Source organism: Pseudorasbora parva, chromosome 5 (genome assembly GCF_024679245.1).
Source record: "Pseudorasbora parva isolate DD20220531a chromosome 5, ASM2467924v1, whole genome shotgun sequence".
Classification (NCBI taxonomy): domain Eukaryota; kingdom Metazoa; phylum Chordata; class Actinopteri; order Cypriniformes; family Gobionidae; genus Pseudorasbora; species Pseudorasbora parva.
In genome coordinates this window covers 33,437,355-33,457,187 of record NC_090176.1, presented here as the reverse complement: position 1 = coordinate 33,457,187, position 19,833 = coordinate 33,437,355, and the positions used below count along the sequence as shown (strand labels likewise).

Genomic DNA, 19,833 nt, shown 5'->3' with positions numbered 1-19,833 from the left:
GTTGCCTTAAACTTTTTAGTTTATTCAAATTAAAAAAATGAGTTGATACAATGAAGGAAATAAGTTTAATAAAATAGAAACTCAAAAAAAAATTGTATCTGAACCACATAAAAAATTTGATAAATCATGAAAATAGCACAATTTGGCATGTTTCACTGCATCATCAAAAATAAAACACACACAATTACCCAATATACTTACAAAATCTTTTAATAATATTTTAATTAAGGTTGTCATAAAAATGTCATTGTATTAACTCAAAATTTCAATTTCAATTAACTCAAAATTTTAAGGCAACCAGGTAACTTTTTTTCTAAATATTTTTTTACAGTGTAGAATACCGATACTGGTAAAGTTTAAAATATATTTTTGTTTAATTCGGTAACGAGTTAGTTATATTTATAAGGCAAAGCTAAAAACGGGTATCATTGATACATTTTTTTTCAGTTATACTGTGATGAAGATGAATTTCGTGTAAAATTCATAACACATACTGTGTTTTGCATGTAAAAAGCATTGTTACTCTTAAAAAGCAAGAGTTTCCATGATGAAAGCATTGTTGATTAGTAGTAGCTAAAGCTAACTTAGTTCTAAAAAAAAGTTCCTGGATGCAGTGTACTAGCTTTTACACATGCATTTTGTTATCTAAAGTTAAATTTTGCGAAATTCAACACGACAGCGATCAACTTGAGCCAAACATATTGAGTATTTATCATCTCTACTAATGGCTAAGTGTATAATATGGTAACTTTATGCTACGTAATGTTATGCTATATTAGGCAGCTAACGTTACATGTGCTAGTGATACATGCTTCATGAAAACATAAACCGAAAAAATGTATAATCAAAATGAAAGATTACCTGTCTAGCAGAAATACAGCCAGTAATGAGTCGTTTTTCAGCCCCTTTAAGTCCCTCAGTTCTCGACATCGTTGGAAAGCCATGCTAAAATGTAATCTCATTTGATTTCTTTGTTTATCCAAAGACTTTTTGTGCATTGCCTTTACATGTAGGCCTACTGTCTTCTTTTTTTGCATTGTTTGCCTTCAGTGACTGCAAAACCCGGCACCGTGGGGTGCGTGCATGTGTGGGCAGAACCTGTAGCGAAAGCGGTGTTTGCCATGGTAGCGAGAGAGAGTGACATTCGCCCAAGCCAATCATTTGTTTTGTCCCGAACAAAAATAATGAGCAGTGCTTATTGCAGATTAAAAAGTCTAGTGTCACTTCATTTTTATACTCTCTTTTTCAGAGTACTTACATTTTAATTATGTATTGCCATATAAAGAAAGTTTAAACAAATTTGGACAAAAGTGTTTAGATCATTCCTGCCTACCCTACCTTTAACTAGAGCCATTGACTTCCATAGTATTTTTTTTCCTACTATGGAAGTCAATGGCTCCAGTTAACTGTTTGGTTACTGACATTCTTCAAAAAATCTTCCCTTGTGTTCAGCTGAAGAAAGAAATTCATACAGGTTTGAAACAACTTGAGGGTGAGTAAAGGATGACAGAATTTTCATTTTAAAGTGAACTATCCCTTTAAGCCCAAATGAATCAAATATTCCATCTCATAGTACCAACACACAAACATACTTGTACACACAAAAACATGCACACCCCTCATATCCAAATCCCTCATCTTGAGGCTAGTTCACTCAGCTGCTCTTCCTCTGGGACATCCTGTAACCCAACCTACACGGCCAGATCACTTGGCTTGACCCGGTTACTACTAGTACCACTGGTCTTGCTAAGCCGGCGCTTGTCTCTGGAAAATCCTGGTTGGGAGGATGGCGTGGATGGGGCGCTAGGTGTCATCTCGCCCGGGAGTCGAGCCTCAGGGCTTCCGTAGCTCATCTGCAGGAAGTCCTCTGCAGGATCCAGGTCATCGTGGCTATGATGATGCCGCTCGGTGGCCATGTTGACGGAGTTCTGCTGGTGGGCCAGGTGGTCTGTGAAAGGCTGGCAGGTTTGATGGATGTGATGAAGATGGTGAGAATGAAGATGTGGGGGTGACGTTGGACCTTGGCTTGACGCTAGGCACTGGTTGAAATCTGGGGGTGGGGTGCAGGTTTGGGATGGTCGTGCCTGAGCAGTCTCAGGCTGTTCCATCGATATACTAGGCTTGCCAGGTTGGACAACAGAAACAACTTTGTTGTTTTTAATTTTGATATCATTGACATGTTTGTCTGCGTATTTTCTAAGACATTGTTTGCACTGTTTCCATCCGAGGTAATACAGCTCTAGCACACTGAGGAACAGTGAAACAGCCGCCACCACCAGCATGAACACAATGAAGACGTTTTTCTCTGTCGGACGGGACATGTAACAGTTCACAGTGTTGGGGCATGGTAACATGTTACAAGAATAAAGAGCTTTCAGAAATATGCCGTACATCATGTATTGGATCACAATGAAGGTCACTTCCATCACCAAGCGTATTACGATACTCATGACGTACGTCTGCAGCAGCGCTCCCTTTAGGCGGATCTTTGTCTTTGTATCTTCGACTTTCTCTTTGTGTTCCATATACTCCTTCTCTCCTTTTCCCTCCTTCTCCTCCATCTCTCTCTGCTTCCGCTTCTCCTCCATGCGAACAATGTGCATGGCATGGCCCATGTAGATGAGGGACGGTGTTGATACGAAGACAATCTGCAGCACCCAGTAGCGGATGTGGGCAATAGGGAAAGCTCGGTCATAACAGACGTTGGTGCAACCAGGTTGTAGTGTGTCACACATGAAGTCGGACTGCTCATCACCCCATGATGACTCTGCAGCCGTGCCCAACACCAGGATACGGAAGATGAACAGCACGGTTAGCCACACCTTCCCTACAGCTGTGGAGTGCTCCTGCACCTCCTCCAGAAAATTACCCAAAAGACTCCAGTCCCCCATCACTCCACGGCAGCACTACTTGAGGCAGAGAGAGGAAAGAGAGAGAGAAAATAAACAAAAAATGAGAATGGCGTCATGATCAGTTTTAGCATGTTGACAAAAGTCATGCATTTTTGATTTGAAATGTATGGATGATATTACTCCTGAATATAATGAAAAGGGAGACTGATGCTGCTTCCTAATTCAGAGGCCGCGTCCTTCAAATGCGAATTCCAAATATGGTCTCCGTGAAATTAAGGATAGGCTACAACAGATGGATAATTCTTACCCTTGTCTATCCCAGATTTTTAATAGCCAAATTACCCTTTTAAACATAAGCATAGGTTTCAGCTTACTCAAATATATAATGATATAGGTTTTAAAAAAAAATTTAAATGGTTTAAATGTTGACCTAGCTAGCTTACTATGATTATATATTTTATAGGCCTATTCTTTATTATATACAGAAATGGACCATGGTAAACATATTTAGACAGTTTGTGAATTGTGTTTTGTTTTCAGACAGTTGAATATAACTTGTAACCTAGTTGCTAGGTGACAGGAACAATCCTTCATAGGCTAGTCCGTCCATTTAACAATGCTAGAAGGATGCTTTTCAAAAATGTATTTAGAGGATTAATTAAAGTTGATAAGGTTTACTTTTGTTTAAATCAATTTGCACATTAATGTGCAGAATTCAGTTTAATAAAGTGTAGGTTTATTCAATGTAAATATCACTGACACAAATTGGAAGAGCCGCCCTCACACCATAAAGGCCTCTCATTACTAAACTAACCAATCAAAATGCATTTTCAAATGATGCGCCTTTGGCTTCTTCTAAAACAAGACTGAAAATGCACGAGGGAATAAAGTGACATTTGTCTCATTCCAAAGTTTTACTATTTGAAAATTATATTGAAATTAAATTATATTGAATCAGTCTCTTTTAATGTTCCTTTAAAGCAAAATTATTTATTTAGTTAGTTAGTTAAAAAGAGTTCATACATGGCTATATATTTTCATGTTATTCAATAAAACATTTTTTTTTTTTTTTTTTTTTTTTTTTTGTCTCCTTAACCAATCACTGTGTGAGAAGTAACCACAAGCCAATCAGCTTTTAGAATCAATGTAGTCCGTCATGAAGCCTGCTTGGTTTTCAGGTGAAGAGAAACTTTAGTCGATGGAAATTAAAATCCAGATTAACGAAGAATCTCAGAACAAGTGGGACTGAACGACTGGGACATATACATTTCGCACGGTGAAGGAGTGAAGGATGGAGTTTCTTAACGCATATGTGAGTAACTTTAATGTGGCTCTCCATTAATGTGTTTGTTTAGTCTGCAGAGGGCGCTGCTCTGTTGGTTTACGTTATTGCTAAGCCTTGTTGATGATTGGAGTGATGGGTCATTTATTAATCAAGGCTTTTTTTAATCATATCACGTGTGTCGGTGCATAATTTTAATTATCAATACATATTTTAAATTTATTTGCTGCAATCTAATATTGGTTTACATATCAGCCTCCCCAAAATTCGAGATTTCCCTCACAGGTCTACAAGTGATCCTAACAAATAGCTAAAAACCAAAACGTACACACTAGTTTTCCTCAAATAGAAACTGAACTGAAGGCAACTACAAAACTGTTATTAAAATTAGATTATTTGAAATTTGAAAAATCTTTTAATCGCTGTGATTTTTAGTGGATGTTTGTGAAATAGTAAATTTACCCAAAATCAACCCAGGTGTAGTTCATTTCATTATGAACTTTATCCACAAGTTGGACACAGTTTATCCAACCAAAAACCTTTTGTGTCGTCATCTAACAATCTATTTTACTATAATTAAAAGCCCGACAAACTTATTTTTTGGGTTGTCAAATGCAAGAAATTAAATCCCAAAAAAAATACTTTTTTTGTTTGTTTGTTTGTTTGTTTGTTTTGTTATTGTGATGCAAAAGGTTTTGCATCACAAAACCTTACTAAAGGTTTCCCATTCTGTTTGTCATGTTATTTTGTATATTTAAAGTAGGGCCTGAGAGGGGAGCACTATGAACTTAAACACAGGGATGACTGTTCTAATTTTAGTCTGGCCTGTCCCATTTTGTGGGTGGGATGGGATCAGTGGTCTTGGCAGGGCAGTGTATTGCCAAGGGCCCTGAGAACTGCCCCTCTGAATGACCCTGTACAGGCCTAGATAGGGAGATCTTTTTACCACACTGCAGCTGTCTCCCATCTACATCACATCTGCCAGCTTTTGTGCTTTTGTTTTGTCCCTGTGTGAGTGATGTATCTTTCAGGACACTTCAGGGACTAACTGAACTTCTCATCACAGAAACAAATCAAACGAGATGACGGGGGTCACTGTTCCTCTATGTATGACAAACACAAATGCTGCCTTCACATGCTACCGGAATTATCGTAAATAGGAGTTTCGCATTATCACATTTTGAAAATCGAATGCAATGATCTTGTAATCGCAAATTCATAAGTCGGAATTATCACATTTCGGATAGCCAGTGAAGGCAGCATAATGTCATATAAACAATAAGACATCCAGACTAAAATTTCTGCTTAATTTTAAACACTTTTATTCTTTATTTTCTATATTATTAAAGTATAATGACAACCAGGATGATGACTATGACAACAAAGTTCTAAAAATCGCTCTGAATATAAAAGAATAGCAGAGTCCACCAATCAGAATCCATCCCGCTTTAAAGTGCTTGAGGTCATATCATTTGATGACAAAGGCCTCATAGGTTTAGAATGACACGAGGGTGAGTAATTAATGACAGAATTTTAATTTCCAGTTGAATCCTTAAAATAAACAAAATGATATCCTCTGCTGGTGTCAGCACTAATAAAGTTAGGCTATATGTTTAGTTATCGTTCGTGATGTGAATGGGCCTTAATGGAGATAAATGGCAATAACTTTACATTTTAAGAAAAAAAGACATGTCTAGTTTGCATTTTATGAAGGTAAATTAATAACTTTTTTTCAGTAACTTTTAGGTGAAAAGATACTGATGTGTGATATAAAACCACCATGTTTTAGGGCCAAAAAGGGCTAATTAAAAAAATAATAATAATCTAGACAGCTAAAGTCATATTTTACAATTTATTTACTCTTAAACTGTCACCTCATCAGTTTTTTATAAAAAAAATAATTTTTATTTTAGTTATTTTAGGAGCAATAGCAAACACTTTCAAGATATGCTATTTATAGTACTGTATTTTATTTAAATGAAATAAATACTAAAGCCAACTCCTAAAGTTTTCTATCTGTTCCTCTCGAAGGTGTCAAGCATGAGTTCAGGTATATTGACATTAACATAAACATTAACACTGTCCAGTGATGCTCTGTTCCCCAAAATAACATCAGTGAGCGCTGCCTCATTTCCGTAAATGCTACTCCAGTCACGTCAATCTACCCTTAAATAAATCACTCTAAATTCCAGTCATTCCGTAAAGCATCTTATATGTAACAGCTTAAAAGTTGTAAAAGCAATGCAACAAGTGTGTTATTGTGTCTTTCGATCTGACACGCGCACACACACACATTGATCTTTTTGCAGGTTCTCCACATGCCTCTTTTAGTTGTTTTCTTTAGCGCCAGTTAAGGGTACCTCGGAAAGGGGTTTCAATTTAATGCTATTTACAGGATGTTGTCACTCGAATACCCATTAAACCTCAAATGTTTTATGAAGCCCAATCTGCAGCCACACTAGAGAGTTACCTTTAAAGTCTATGTGTGTGTGGGTGCTGACAGCCCTCTCACACCCATCCTGTACCAAACCCTAGTACCGATCTTGCTGATCTCCTGTAGAATGGCCAAATATGGACAGACAGTTTGAATGGAGGCCCTCCTACTTTAGCAGATGTAAAATAGTCAAAATGTCAGATCTGCCATAAATGTTTAGTGAAAGTTTATCCAGAAACAATAAAGAGGGCACTAACTAATAGGACTTAATATAAATGGGCTTTATGCATAATATATTTTCTTATTGTTTTTCTATTGAATTTGGGAAATGTGAACCATTATATTTTCCAATATTGTTTTCTGAGATTGACCCAAAGACATGAATTTTAAAGTGCCCCTATTATGCTATTTTAAATGTTTAAGTGTATTTTAAACAATTTAGTTTTCTCCTACAACAGGTTTACATTCATCTAACATCAAAAACACTTTAATTTTCGTATAATATACATTGTACTTCACCACAATTATCAATTATTCTCAAATGACTCGTTGTATAAATCAGTTTTTCAAAATATCTCGTTTCCATGAGACTACTCTGCTCTGATTGGCCAGATGGTCCAGTCTATTGTGATCTTAAAGGTTACTTCAGAGATTTAGCATATGGCTTTGTATCAGTTGGAGTATATTTAAATGATCGTGCCAACCCCCCCATATCCCCCCAAGACGAGAGATTTATGTATTTTGTTTCTGTAAAAAAATACTCTGATGACGCAAATATCATCATTTTGCATCATTGGAGGATTTTTTTGGCCAGAGGTTAAAGACCTCAGCCAGTAGAGGGAGCTATTTTTGCATGTTTCTTTTCAACCCCTCCATGGGGGGTGGGATCACACTCACAGCACTGGGCTCGGGCAGCGGCGGGCATTCATGTAAACGAAGTGAAGCAAAGTGAGTCAGCTTTTCAAAATTTCAAAACTTTTCCCATGAAAGTTAAGGCATGAACTGAAATTGCGCCATACTGAACACGCTGTGAATGTAAGCCACGGACGTGGTTACCTCAGCTCTGTTGATCGTAATCTAAATCCTGCTGCGTTTGTGCTGTAACACTCGATCGGCTCTCTCACATTATATTGACACATTCAGTTTTAATTGTAGTATCAGTTCTCTAACTGAACTGGTTTTATGAAAATGAACACGGTGGCCAAATGATCCAGTAATCCAGTAGCAGTGGCTTTGGGATTGGCCTCGTAGGGTTGTGAAGCAAGTGCATTCTGGGAATTGTTGTCTTTCATCCCCATGAGACAAAAATGTTCTGTCTTTTCTCAGTCTAGAAGGCACCAAATTCAAAAATAATTAACATTTCTACTACATTAATGACCCAGTTTAAATACAAATCTTAAAGGACAACTCTGGGGAATATTTTAGTTTATCTTGATCATTATTGTGAGTGCAGTCTATAGAAAAAAACTGTAATAGCTCTGTGTTGCAAGCACCAATCCGGTTCATTTTTTTCTACTTCTATAGAATGTTCACCAAGTTATAATGATCAAGATCAACTTAAAAACTTGCCGGAGTTGTCCTTTAATGCTAAATCACAAAAGTAACCCTTTAAAGTGTGTTGGAAGCTAAATGACCATCGCCATAACTGCATTTCAGCTCGGGAGGCTTCCTCAATCCTCAGCAAATGTACACACTGTAAAGACAGCAACGATGTCGTCAATTTTTACCAAATCAATTCTAACGGAAGTCCAATGATGAAACAGGAAGAACTAGTTATTCAACCCTAACCTCCTTTGCAAGGATGACTTGAGCACGTTTCTCAGTGATGCGCTCCTCATTTTGAGGTACATTATGAAATGTTGCAACTGTAATTCCTCACCATCAGCATTAACAAGTGTATGTGCATCAACAACCCATGTGTAAATATTTCTAATTTATATGGGAGCTGTATCAATAACGGCCCAGCACTAATGTGAATGACTTATGTAACATTAAAGTTTGCAAAACAAATCTTGCTCCATCTTTATCTTTACTCAAAGTAGTTAAAACGACAGACAGTCTGCATTAATAGACACATTATTAGTTATCTAGTTAGCCGGAGACCTACACAATATAAAACACAAAACTATGTATTTTGAACACCCAGTAGAAAATGTATACAGTCAATAATTATTCACACTTACAGGTTGTGATTCTGAGGAACAAGCTAGTCCAGATAAACTGAGTACTACTGACACATCTTTTAAGAGCAAGCATTTTGCGAATCTCGTGTTGAACTCCGAGTTTTAAGGAGTCGTTAGTAAAATTACATGTTTGTGGGCATATTAAAATGCTCGCAGACGGACAACATAGATGGGGATAATGTAAATTGTCTAGTAAAGTAGAACTGTCACGCAGTAGGATATGAGTTAATGACTCGTTTAGGTGGTTCAGAGTCGATTCTTTCTTTTGGGAGACAATAACTTTATATGTGCAATGTCAACTTTACACAACTTTGCAGACTGTTTACATTCACAGACATCTATATTACACACTGCATGAAAGGTAATATTTGAAAAACCATAATGGGGCACTTTAACATCATTAATTTCATGTGCATGTCTTTAAATGAGCTACTGAAGGGAAAGAGCAGTGGGCAGTTTACTGAACAATGAAATCTTAGTATAAAATGTCATCTAATAATGAAAATGCAATGATCTGTCTAAACTCTATATGTGCAGCAAAGCGACAGGCTTTATGAATAATCTGATCCTCTTTAAAGCACTTGTCTGTTTTTACAGAATGAGTTTCTTTTATACACAGACATTTGACAAATGCACAATCTAGTTCATAAATCATAAATAAATGATACATTTCTGTCCAGTTATGATGTTCAATGTCGTGGATGCTAATCTAATGCTTGCAGTTTTTGCACTTATCAGGTCATTTTAAAATCTAATCTAAAGTCTTTTTTCACATCAGATGCTTTGGAAATGACTGTCATTCTGTGATGTGAACTCATCAAACCCATGTGCTATGTTGTGCTGGCAAAAGCTGTTGGTAATGGAAATCGGTGGGAACGGAATCTTAGACATTCAAAAAAATAGAAAAAAACAGAAGGAGGACGGAAATGTCCATCTGATTCACACTGGCTGGGCAATCTCTGTGGCCAGTGTGTGCGCTCACTCCTTCTGTCTCTATATTTTCCTTTTTTCCATCTTCCTTTTCTTCTTCTCTTAGGAAGCAATTTCAAACAATATGATTTCCTTTAGACTTGCTACTTTAAAGGAAACAAGTCTCTTAGGGTCTTAAAGTGCAAGGGTGTTTACTTTCCCAAAGAGAGCAAGAGAACGACACATGATAAGAGTCAATTTGTGCTGATTATATTTCATCTGGTCAATGTACAAAATCCTATGAGAGGTCAAAGACTGCTGTATTTCTTAAAAGTAGCAAACAATGGGACTTCAGCAGACACGCACGGGTTGGTGAGATGAATGACAAGACAGGAAGAACTTTCACCTGCTCTCATATGATTTTCTATTTTTAAAAGGAAAGACTTGACATTGGTTACCGACCTCAAAGGTCATATATATGTATGTACACTGATCAGGCATAACATTATAATCACCTTCCTAAAATTGTGTTGGTCCCCCTTTTGCTGCCAAAGCAGGCCTGACCCGTAAAGGCATGGACCCCTGTGGTATCTGACAACAGGATGTTAGCAGCAGATCCTTTAAGTCCTGTAAGTTGCAAGGTGGGGCCTTCGTGGTTCAAACTTGTTTGTTCAGCACATCCCACAGATGCTCGATTGGATTGAGATCTGGGGAATTACGTGGCCAAGTTAACACCACAAACGTTTTGCTTTTGTGGCGACACAGCCACCAGAGTATACAGTTTCCATGAAAGAGTGCACATGGTCTGTAACAATGCTTAGGTATGTGTCAAAGTAACATCCACATGGATGGCACGAAAGGACCCAAAAAAAAGACCAGCAGAACATTGGCCAAAGCAGCACTTCCTCTGCTGGCTGCCTTCTTCCTATAGTGCATCTTGGTTTCACATGTTCCCTAGGTAAGTGAAGCACACGCACCTGGCCATTTACATGAACATGGTCCAGTTCTGATGCTCAAAATTGGCACTTTCGGCAGTGGACAGGGGTCAGCATGGGAACCCTGACTGGTCTGCGGTTATACAGACCCATAAACAACAAACTGTGATGCACGGTCTATTCTGACACCTTTCTATCAGACCCAGAATTAACTTCTTAAGCAATCTGAGCTAAAATAGCTCGTCTGTTTGATTGGGCCACACGGGCCAGCCTTCGCTCTCCACGTGCATCAATGAGCCCTGGCCGCTCAAGACCCTTGCCTGTTGCCGGTTCACCACTGTTCCTTCCTTGGACCACTTTTAAAAGATGACCTGCAGACCGGGAACACCCCACAAGAGCTGTAGTTTTGGAGATGCTCTGACCCAGTCGTCTAGCCATCACAATTTGACCCTTGTCAAACTCACTCAAATCCTTATGCTTGCCCATTTTTCATGATTCTAACTAGGCGTGTGCGATATCGTCTGCGATATCATAATTGTTGTTTTAATGATGTGCGATCTGACATCATTATTGAGTATATCCCTCACAAACACACGGAGAGTGTGTGTGCATACACTACACAATGTAGATTAGGCTAGGGTGGGTGCATGCTTTCACTGCATGTGAGTCTATATAATTTAATATTTTTAATAAATATCACATCCAGGTATCAGCATAACGAATTTAATATTGATTTTATAAGCTTACTAAAGAAGAATTTAATATTAAGTGACTTACATTTTAGACAACATATTGCCCATTTTTACTCTATTTCGCCAACGAGAATAGTTCAAAACATAGTCACAGCACTGTAATCGCAACACGCAGTGTTTCCTTACTGTTTAAATCCGCTTTTTGAACAAATCAGTTGAATAAATGATTTAGTGACTAAGCTAGATTAAGGACCTGCCCCAAATGACAACCAGTAAACCCTCACGGTCTTCCTTTGAGTCCGCACTTTCACGACGTAATGCCGCTTTGACTGCCGGGTAGAAGTCCTCTGCGTAGCTCGCAAACTTACGGGCTCAGCTTAAGTGCGCATCGAGGGCGCATTGCAGCCGCAAAGGAGACGCTCACAAGCTCCCTTCTTTAAGCTTAAATGACGAATGGGACGTTGTGTTTAAAACATCAAAACATTTTGTATGCATAACTGCAGGTTATTTGTCATCTCTAAGCTCATTAAACACTGTGTAATTGGCACTTCAAATGAAGCTTCTCTGTTTTCTCTCCATTGCAAAGATGATTTTTGGTAACTATTGTCTTATAATTGAATTTGATTAAAATCACTAAATTAACACAAAAGATGATACTCAGGTAAAAATGCTCATAAAAGGAAAAAATACATTTAAACATTATGGAAAATATAATTTCTGTCACTGCTGTGAACTGACCACCGCACAGTATGAAGAATATCAAAAGTCAAAAACTTTAGGAATCAGCTGATCACCAGCATCCAAGGTACCATAACAATAACACACTCATCAAAATATCTTCTAATTATCATTATTCCAGAAAATATCGAGAGATTTTTTTTTTTGTCAATATTGCATATCCCTACTTCAAACATCAACTTTGAGGAGAAATTTGTATACTTGCTTAAAGACTGGTTTCCCACTGAAGCTAAGCAGGGCTGAGCCTGGTCAATACCTGGATGGGATACCAACTGGGAAATCTAGGTAGCTGCTGGTAGAGGTGTCAGTGAGGCCAGCAGGGGGTGCTCACCCTGTGGTCCGTGTGGGTCCTAATGCCCCACTATAGTGATGGGGACACTATACTGTCAAAGAGCACCGTCCTTCGGATGAGACGTTAAAACGAGCTCCTGACTCTCTGTGGTCATTAAAAATCCCAGGATGTCCTTTGGAAAAAGGAGTAGGGGTGTAACCCCGGTATCCTGGCCAGATTTGCCCATTGGCCCCTGTTCATCATGGCCTCCTATTCATACCCATATACTGATTGGCTTCATCACTCTTTCTCTTCTCCACCAATTAGCTGGTGTGTGGTGGGCGTTTTGCTGCAATATGGCTGCCGTCGCATCATTCAGGTGGATGCTGCTCATTGGTGGTAGTTGAGGAGATTCTCCCCTCCAATGTAAAGCACTTTGAGTGCCTTGAAAAGCACTATATAAATTTAACAAATTATTATTATTAATTATTATTATTGTCATAATGTTTTGCCTGATCGGTGTATATACTCATTACATCAGTAATGACTTGAATTAAACATCCATTTTCTGGCCATTTAAAAAAAATTATTTGGAAAGGTGCTTATGGATCAAGATCTGAGTAGCTATTCAAAACTCTTCCTGAACTTCTTTTGAATTGTTTGTTAGGAATCATCAGAGCTTCCCTTAACCCTCAAGGATTCTTTAGCTGTTCTTTATGACTCTAAAAGCCACTGTCAAACATTCAATAACAAAAATAAACTTAGAATAACATGCAGCCTTGCGCTTCCATTTGCATCAGTTTAAAAAGCTGGGAACATTGCCACGACACCTTTGAAACATTCTAGTAGCACTTCACAAAGGTGCCAGGCACTGTTGGCAAGTGATGGCATGCTGGTTTTTCTCACAGTGATCATGTCGCTGCGGGCACACTGATACTCACACCATAAGAGGCTCTACAATGCCCACGCATGAAACCGACCCCTTAACTCTGAATAAATATTTATTTAAACCCTTTCCCCTCAACCTGGTGTCAGGGACTACCAGAATCAGCATGACACCACAGACTGTAGTCACATCTTTATCCCAATATAACCAGAGTTGTAAACTAGGCAAGACACAAAGACAAACACTGTGGTTTATATAGATCTGAATCTGATTATAAGTTTGCATGATGTTTATCTTTTTATCCATATAAGAGGGGTCATAAAAATCCCTTTTATGAATAAATTAATTCATGTTTAATTAAGTTATTGCCACAGAAATGTACTGTTTAGCAATTTGGGGGCAGTAACTTTTTATTGTTGTTGTTTTGTTCATGAAAAATTGTTTTATTCAGCAAGCATTAAATTGCGCAAAAGGGACAGCAAAGACATTTATATTACATAAGATTTATATTTCAATTAAATGCTGTTCTTGTGATCTTTCTGATCATTAACTGTTTCCAGCATATGTAAATATTATAAGAACGATTAGAACGATTTCTGAAGATTCGTAACACTGAAGACTAGGGTAATGATGCTGCAAATTCAGCTTTACCATCAAAGGAATACATTTTAAAAGGGTGATGAATTGAGAAATCAACTTTCCCTTGAGGGTTTGATATATATAAAAGGTCATGGTAATATTAGTATATCCTGTACATTTCGGAGCTAAAACTTTCCTTGTTAGTAAAATAAAAGCTTTTATAGACACCGGGCCCAGCAAACGAGAGTTCTTAAATCAAATGTAATAAAAGGGGGAAACGCTGCCTTTACAGATAAATGTGTATGCCTGCTTCTGTAGCCCCGCCCACCGACTCATGGCGCTAAACCAGCAATATACATGCCGATGATAGTAAGATAATCGTTTGTAAACAAGACACAGGTCGACACTGATTTGCAGACATATTAAGATTAAAACACAATGCTGTGCTTTGTATATTGGATACGGCAAGAATGATACAGCACACTTGCGTGAGTAAATCATGTTTTTATATATAATACTATAGTATTGTATTGTTACAGATCGTTTTCATTATGTGTACTTGTCTAACAGAACATAGTTGGCACGCTGTCACGGGCTGGAGAAACCTTTATTTGTTGGTTTGTTGGCGATTCGGGATCAGATCGGACATGTATGGGGCAGGGCTCGTAAAGCCCAACGTCCCAGGGCTATGTGTTTTCCAGACGGGCTACCAAAACGTAAGCACTCAGCAGGCCAGTGAATCTTAAGGAGTTAAATAACATTAATTTCTTGATCTGCATTATTCACTCTCTTGACTTGGTATTTGAAGAGCGGGCGCCCGCGCATGTGTGTCGGTGTAGTCTCTTAACTTGGTATTTGAAGAGCCCGCGTGTGTGTGTGGTTCATGCTTATATCCACCAATCGGGCGGGCCAAGTAATACAAAAATAAATCAATCGTAGGTGGATGAGAGATAAATCAGTGTGTTTGTTTGATAAATACATTTTGAGAGCCCTGTCAGAGAATTATTCCAGTTGCCGCTTTCAAAAACAATCCCTCGAGTGAACTGACAATGGAGTTGAAGCTCAATAAATATGCAAATCTTCTCCAGTCCTAGCCATGGGCGTCTACTTCCAAGTCTCTATTACGGCACGCCCATCAAAACCCAGCGTTCAGGAGAGAGCATTAATGTCTAGTATTTTTTGATAAAGGATAATGTATGTAAATGATAGATAGATAGATAGATAGATAGATAGATAGATAGATAGATAGATAGATAGATAGATAGATAGATAGATAGATAGATAGATAGATAGATAGATAGATAGATAGATAGATAGATAGATAGATAGATAGATAGATAGATAGATAGATAGATAGATAGATAGATAATGTTAGCTGTTGATTAAAAGGTTAGATGGGCTCACTCCTCCCTAAATTCAGTTTAGAACTTCACCTATGAAAACCCCCGCTGTAGTTGTATCATCTCTGAGAAAGAGAGGGGCTGACTGCAATAAACCTTGAGTTAAGCCCTGTTTAAGGGTCAATTGTAGGGTTATACCTACAATTTGCAGCATCAGATGTATACAATATGAATCAAGGCAGCGCTTGGATGTTACAAAGAGCCAATCATAACTTTTCCCTTAAGTTCCCTTTGTACTATAGGGTTACTAATAATCATACACATTCGGTTTTAAGTTCCAACATTTGATGGAAGCAGTGGGAAGTGTTGAACAGTGACAAACACTGTTATCATCAGTGTGATGAGGATACAAGATTAGGTTGTTTCAAAAGATTTAAGACAATCATAGAAGATATTCTTGGTAACATTTCCACAGATGGTCATTGCATCCTGTATTTTTCCAGTGAGCATTATTGACCTCATAAATGTGTAAATAGAAAGTTAACCTACAGTATGTGTGGAGTGTAAAATTACAGAGGAAAATACAGTAAAAGAAGGCAAGGATCTTATGGACAAAGCAAACTATTATAACTTTCAATTGAAGTCCAAACCTGTGCATGCACTAGTGTTAGTGGGCTTGAACTTGCATACCAATACTAAACACATGCATGCTTTTAAAAACAAATGACAAAACAACTGTTTAAAGCCGATTTTGGCCACGATTTGGCCGTCTGAGACAAATTTAGCAAATCCTAAAAGATTCCTCTGATCTGATGTTCACTGGCAGCCGATTAATGACGACTGCGATCAAATTTCACCTCAGATGAAATTCTGGCAGTGTCAGAAGATTTGCCACACAATCTTGCAGTGTGACTTCTACGACGATCATCAAAAATCTCAGTTTTTCAAGACAAACTATGACCAAAACGAGAGCTAGAGATTTCTTTGTAGCCACTATTTCAGTCCCGCGTGTAATGCAGCTCAATGTCACCGAACGCGTCATTCATTGATGATATAAAACTCCAGATGAGTTTTCTTGTGTGTGTCCCTCTTCTTTAGTGCCTTGACTATCGTACAGTCTAACATTTATGACAACTGAGATCTTACAGTGTAACATGGCTCACAGCGGCTTGTTCGTACAGTCTGACAAGCAACATTCGCAACGGATTTTGAAAAATTGCACAGTGTGCAGGACCTTTTAGCCAGACATTCTTGGACTGACACAGGCTGCGTTAATCGATAAAGGGTCAAGCATGAGATACTAAGTTTTGCCATATGAGGTGAGAATACCCCTCGTCCGACTTTGCCCACTGCAGAACCCAATTATATGCACACAGACACTTGCCATCCAGTGGGATTCCTCATATGGACCATGAAAACAGTCCTTAGCTGCTAACTGGGTGATGTGTTTCCTTACATGGCAGGTTTGTTTTTCTCTTCACTGTCAAAGCAATTGCATTGATCAGCCAGTGTCTTATTAATCAAGACAGGCACCACTTGACATGAAATACAGGGCTTTTGCAGTTTGTGAATACAATTTGTGAGTGGAATATCAGAGAGCTATAATATATTTTACATACAGTGACATTTAAAGGGGGGGTGAAATGCTGTTTCATGCATACTGATCTTTTTACACTGTTAAAGACATGGAATCCCATACTAAACATGGACAAAGTTTCAAAAGTTAAGGTGGATGTTTGATGGGAGTATTTCTTTGTCAAAAATACTACTTCCGGTTAGTCATAAGTTTCGGCAAGTTTTTTGCGATCATGCGTCCACTTTGACGTTAATGGGGGCGGAATTTCCTTGTATGGGCCGTACGGACAATTCTACCGGAAGAGCGTGAGAGAGAGAGAGGGAGAGAGCGAAAGTAACAGGCTACGCCCATCAAAGCGCTGGCTTGTAGGATGCGCTGCACAGGTGATGTGCACAACTAACAATGTCACCAAAAAAGTGCGTTTTTGGTTGCCAGACCAAGACAGTCCTGCACAGATTCCCCAAAAACCCCGCGTTAAGGCAACAGTGGATGGAATTTGCTTTTCCGGATCAGCAACTGAGTTGCGCAAATGTTTATATCTGTTCGCTGCATTTCAGTGCCGACTGTCATAAACAAGGCCCAGTTCGACGCCGGATTTTCCAATCGCCTAATGCTAAAGGATGGAGCAGTCCCAACGATAAAGGTCCCAACGTTAGAACCGCAGGCGGTGAGTGAGACTGCTTCAAATGTCTGTGTTTTTGCCTATGCTCATCAAGTAGCCCAAACATGATCACGTATAGTTAATTGATCAATGGAGCATGCGATGTGTAGTGCGTGTACATTTGTTTAGCTGGCCACTATATGTGTAACTTTATGTTTGTGTATTGTAAAAGCACTCCAAACAACAATACACAAAGAGTGGGGAAATATGTTGAACTAAATAAGCGGGGCTCTTCATTCAAATGCGCTACTATTCCGTGTCTTTCTATGTAAACACTAACTTAGCCTGCCGTGCAAAACCGGTCCGCTTAATAACGTTACAGTTGTCTACACAAACCACGCGTAAACACACACACACACGTGCACAACTGCACTTCCCACATGTACACCTTCAAAGACAAAAATACGACAATATAATTCAAGTATAAATATGTAAATAACACAAGTCGCTAAGCATATTATATAGTTAGTGTATAACTTGTACCACATAGAGACGTCCTGCTCTAGTCGTTTTTGCTGCTGCTCCTGTTCAACTTCAGCCTCTGGGTCTGATTCCGGATCATAGATGTATGGCTGTATCTGATTAAAAGCCATATTTTTATTTTGAATAAAGTTTTTCCCGCTGTTAGGGATGACACAGCTTTACGACGCACTCAACACAACAGCGGCGCGCACGTCATTATTTAGCTCCGCTCACACGATACGCCCCCACCCGCTCGGCTTTTTTCGGAAAGACTCGGAACAGCGCATCTTTCTTATATAATTATTAAAAAAATAAAGACTTTTCGGAGATATGCAGGATGCAATGCTACTCTATAGGTACTCAAGATTGACATGACACTGACTGAAACTGAGTGTTTCACCCCCCCTTTAATATGTATTTGAAAACTTGCATTTGAAAAATGCATGAATGCCATTGCATTTAATAACAACAGTAAACCGATAAGAAAAGAGTATGGCAAAACTTAGTGCTTGACCCTTTATCGATTAACGCAGCCTGTGTCAGTCCAAGAATGTCTGGCTAAAAGGTCCTGCACACTGTGCAATTTTTCAAAACCCGTTGCGAATGTTGCTTGTCAGACTGTGAGCCATGTTACACCGTAAGATCTCAGTTGTCATTTTTCAAGCAAAATAAAAAGGTTGACAAGTTTAAGAACATGACTTAGAAATGTAGAGTTAGGTCTGCAAAAAGTTTGAACATAATTTGATTGCAGTCGCAATTTTGATACTTTGATACTTAATGACATATGTTTAGGTTTAGTGTGGCTACTGTATCTAATTATGTAAGGTTAAAACTGCTGTTTACACTAATCACAGCTCGGGTGATATAAAAGCCATTTCACAGACACTAAACCAATGCCAACATTCACCAGATTACAGCACGTCACATGTCAGGCATTATAAATCCGATTCAGCATGTTCAATCGGCAAGATGAAGCTCCGATGGATGCTGACAGGGTAACGCACTGATCTGACAACACCCAACGCAAAGTGTCTGTTGCTGTCTGTCGGCATCTGTCGTGCGGTGTGAATAGGCCTTAATTCACATTATTACTTAAACTGTCAGTTAGTCACTGAAATGCAATCAAAATCACAATCCTTTATGATGACAAAATCATCTGTTGGATAAGTGCTATTCATGAGAAATTAATTATCATTACTGATTCTCAAGCAACAGTATGTTATAATGTGCAAATGAAACTCGGATTAATTATTTATGGCCATGCAAAAAAATTATATAGCAAAGTCTACTAGCATAATTTGGTGCAAATATATAAAAATAATTGCAAAAAACTATTAATACATAACCATATTTAATCAGTTGTTCTAATTTAAAATATATGCATTTTAATATAAAAAATAGCCTACCAATCATCTGTTGTTTTATTTATTTAAATACAGCATTCTGCACTGTACATCAAAATCATGAAACAATTAAAATAACAACAAAATCTTATTTGACCCACAGATCTCTTAAATAATTAGTGTGATATAGAAAAGTTAATTACCTGTCTGACTGCTGACTTGTTTTTGGTTGATCCCGCTGTGGTCTTGTCCTCTTCAGATGAGTGTGTGGGCTCTAATTCTGTGGCCCAGGGGTCCCGTAGACGTAACCCAGCTCTGATGTCTGTATGACGGTGGGGATATACTGAGCGATAGAGAAAATGGCAGTGTAAATCTATTGAAAACACTCTAGCGAGACTAGAGTTCAAATACAGCACAGGCCCCCTCGTGCTTGTCCCACTGTGGGAATAAAGCACAAGTGTGGGACACTCTGAGAAATACTGGGCCATCTCAGGGAGTGTTTCAAACCCCCCTCCACTCTTCCTTTTCCTCCTCCCCCTCTCTTCCTCCTTCCCTCCCTCTCTCTAGTTGCCCCCACCCCAATCTACCCCCCCACCAGAATGTACTTGGTGGCACTATTTTGGTGAGAAGAATACCACCGTGTAAAGTGAGGAAGTGAGATTGTTATAGAACACAATGGTTGTTCACTGG

At 38.5% G+C, this 19,833-nt stretch overlaps 1 protein-coding gene across 2 annotated transcripts; it reads right to left on the bottom strand.

Moving 5' to 3' along the window:
• Nucleotides 1-239: 239 nt before the first annotated feature.
• On the bottom strand, nt 240-19,566 carry gja5a (gap junction protein, alpha 5a). Of its 2 annotated transcripts, none has more exons than XM_067443957.1 (2): nt 19,347-19,566; nt 240-2,909 (listed from the first exon to the last, which is right to left on the bottom strand). In XM_067443957.1, exon 2 carries the CDS (start codon nt 2,889-2,891, stop codon nt 1,692-1,694), a length of 1,200 nt encoding a protein of 399 aa, XP_067300058.1. In that variant the 5' UTR covers nt 2,892-2,909; nt 19,347-19,566; the 3' UTR covers nt 240-1,691. The 2 variants fall into 2 exon arrangements, with proteins under 2 accessions (XP_067300058.1, XP_067300059.1); XM_067443958.1 differs by having other exon boundaries at nt 240-2,906.
• Nucleotides 19,567-19,833: the final 267 nt, after the last annotated feature.

Excerpts from the sequence above, each read along its gene's own strand:
- gja5a (XM_067443957.1), bottom strand. The coding sequence starts at position 2,891 with ATGGGGGACTGGAGTCTTTTGGGTAATTTTCTGGAGGAGGTGCAGGAG.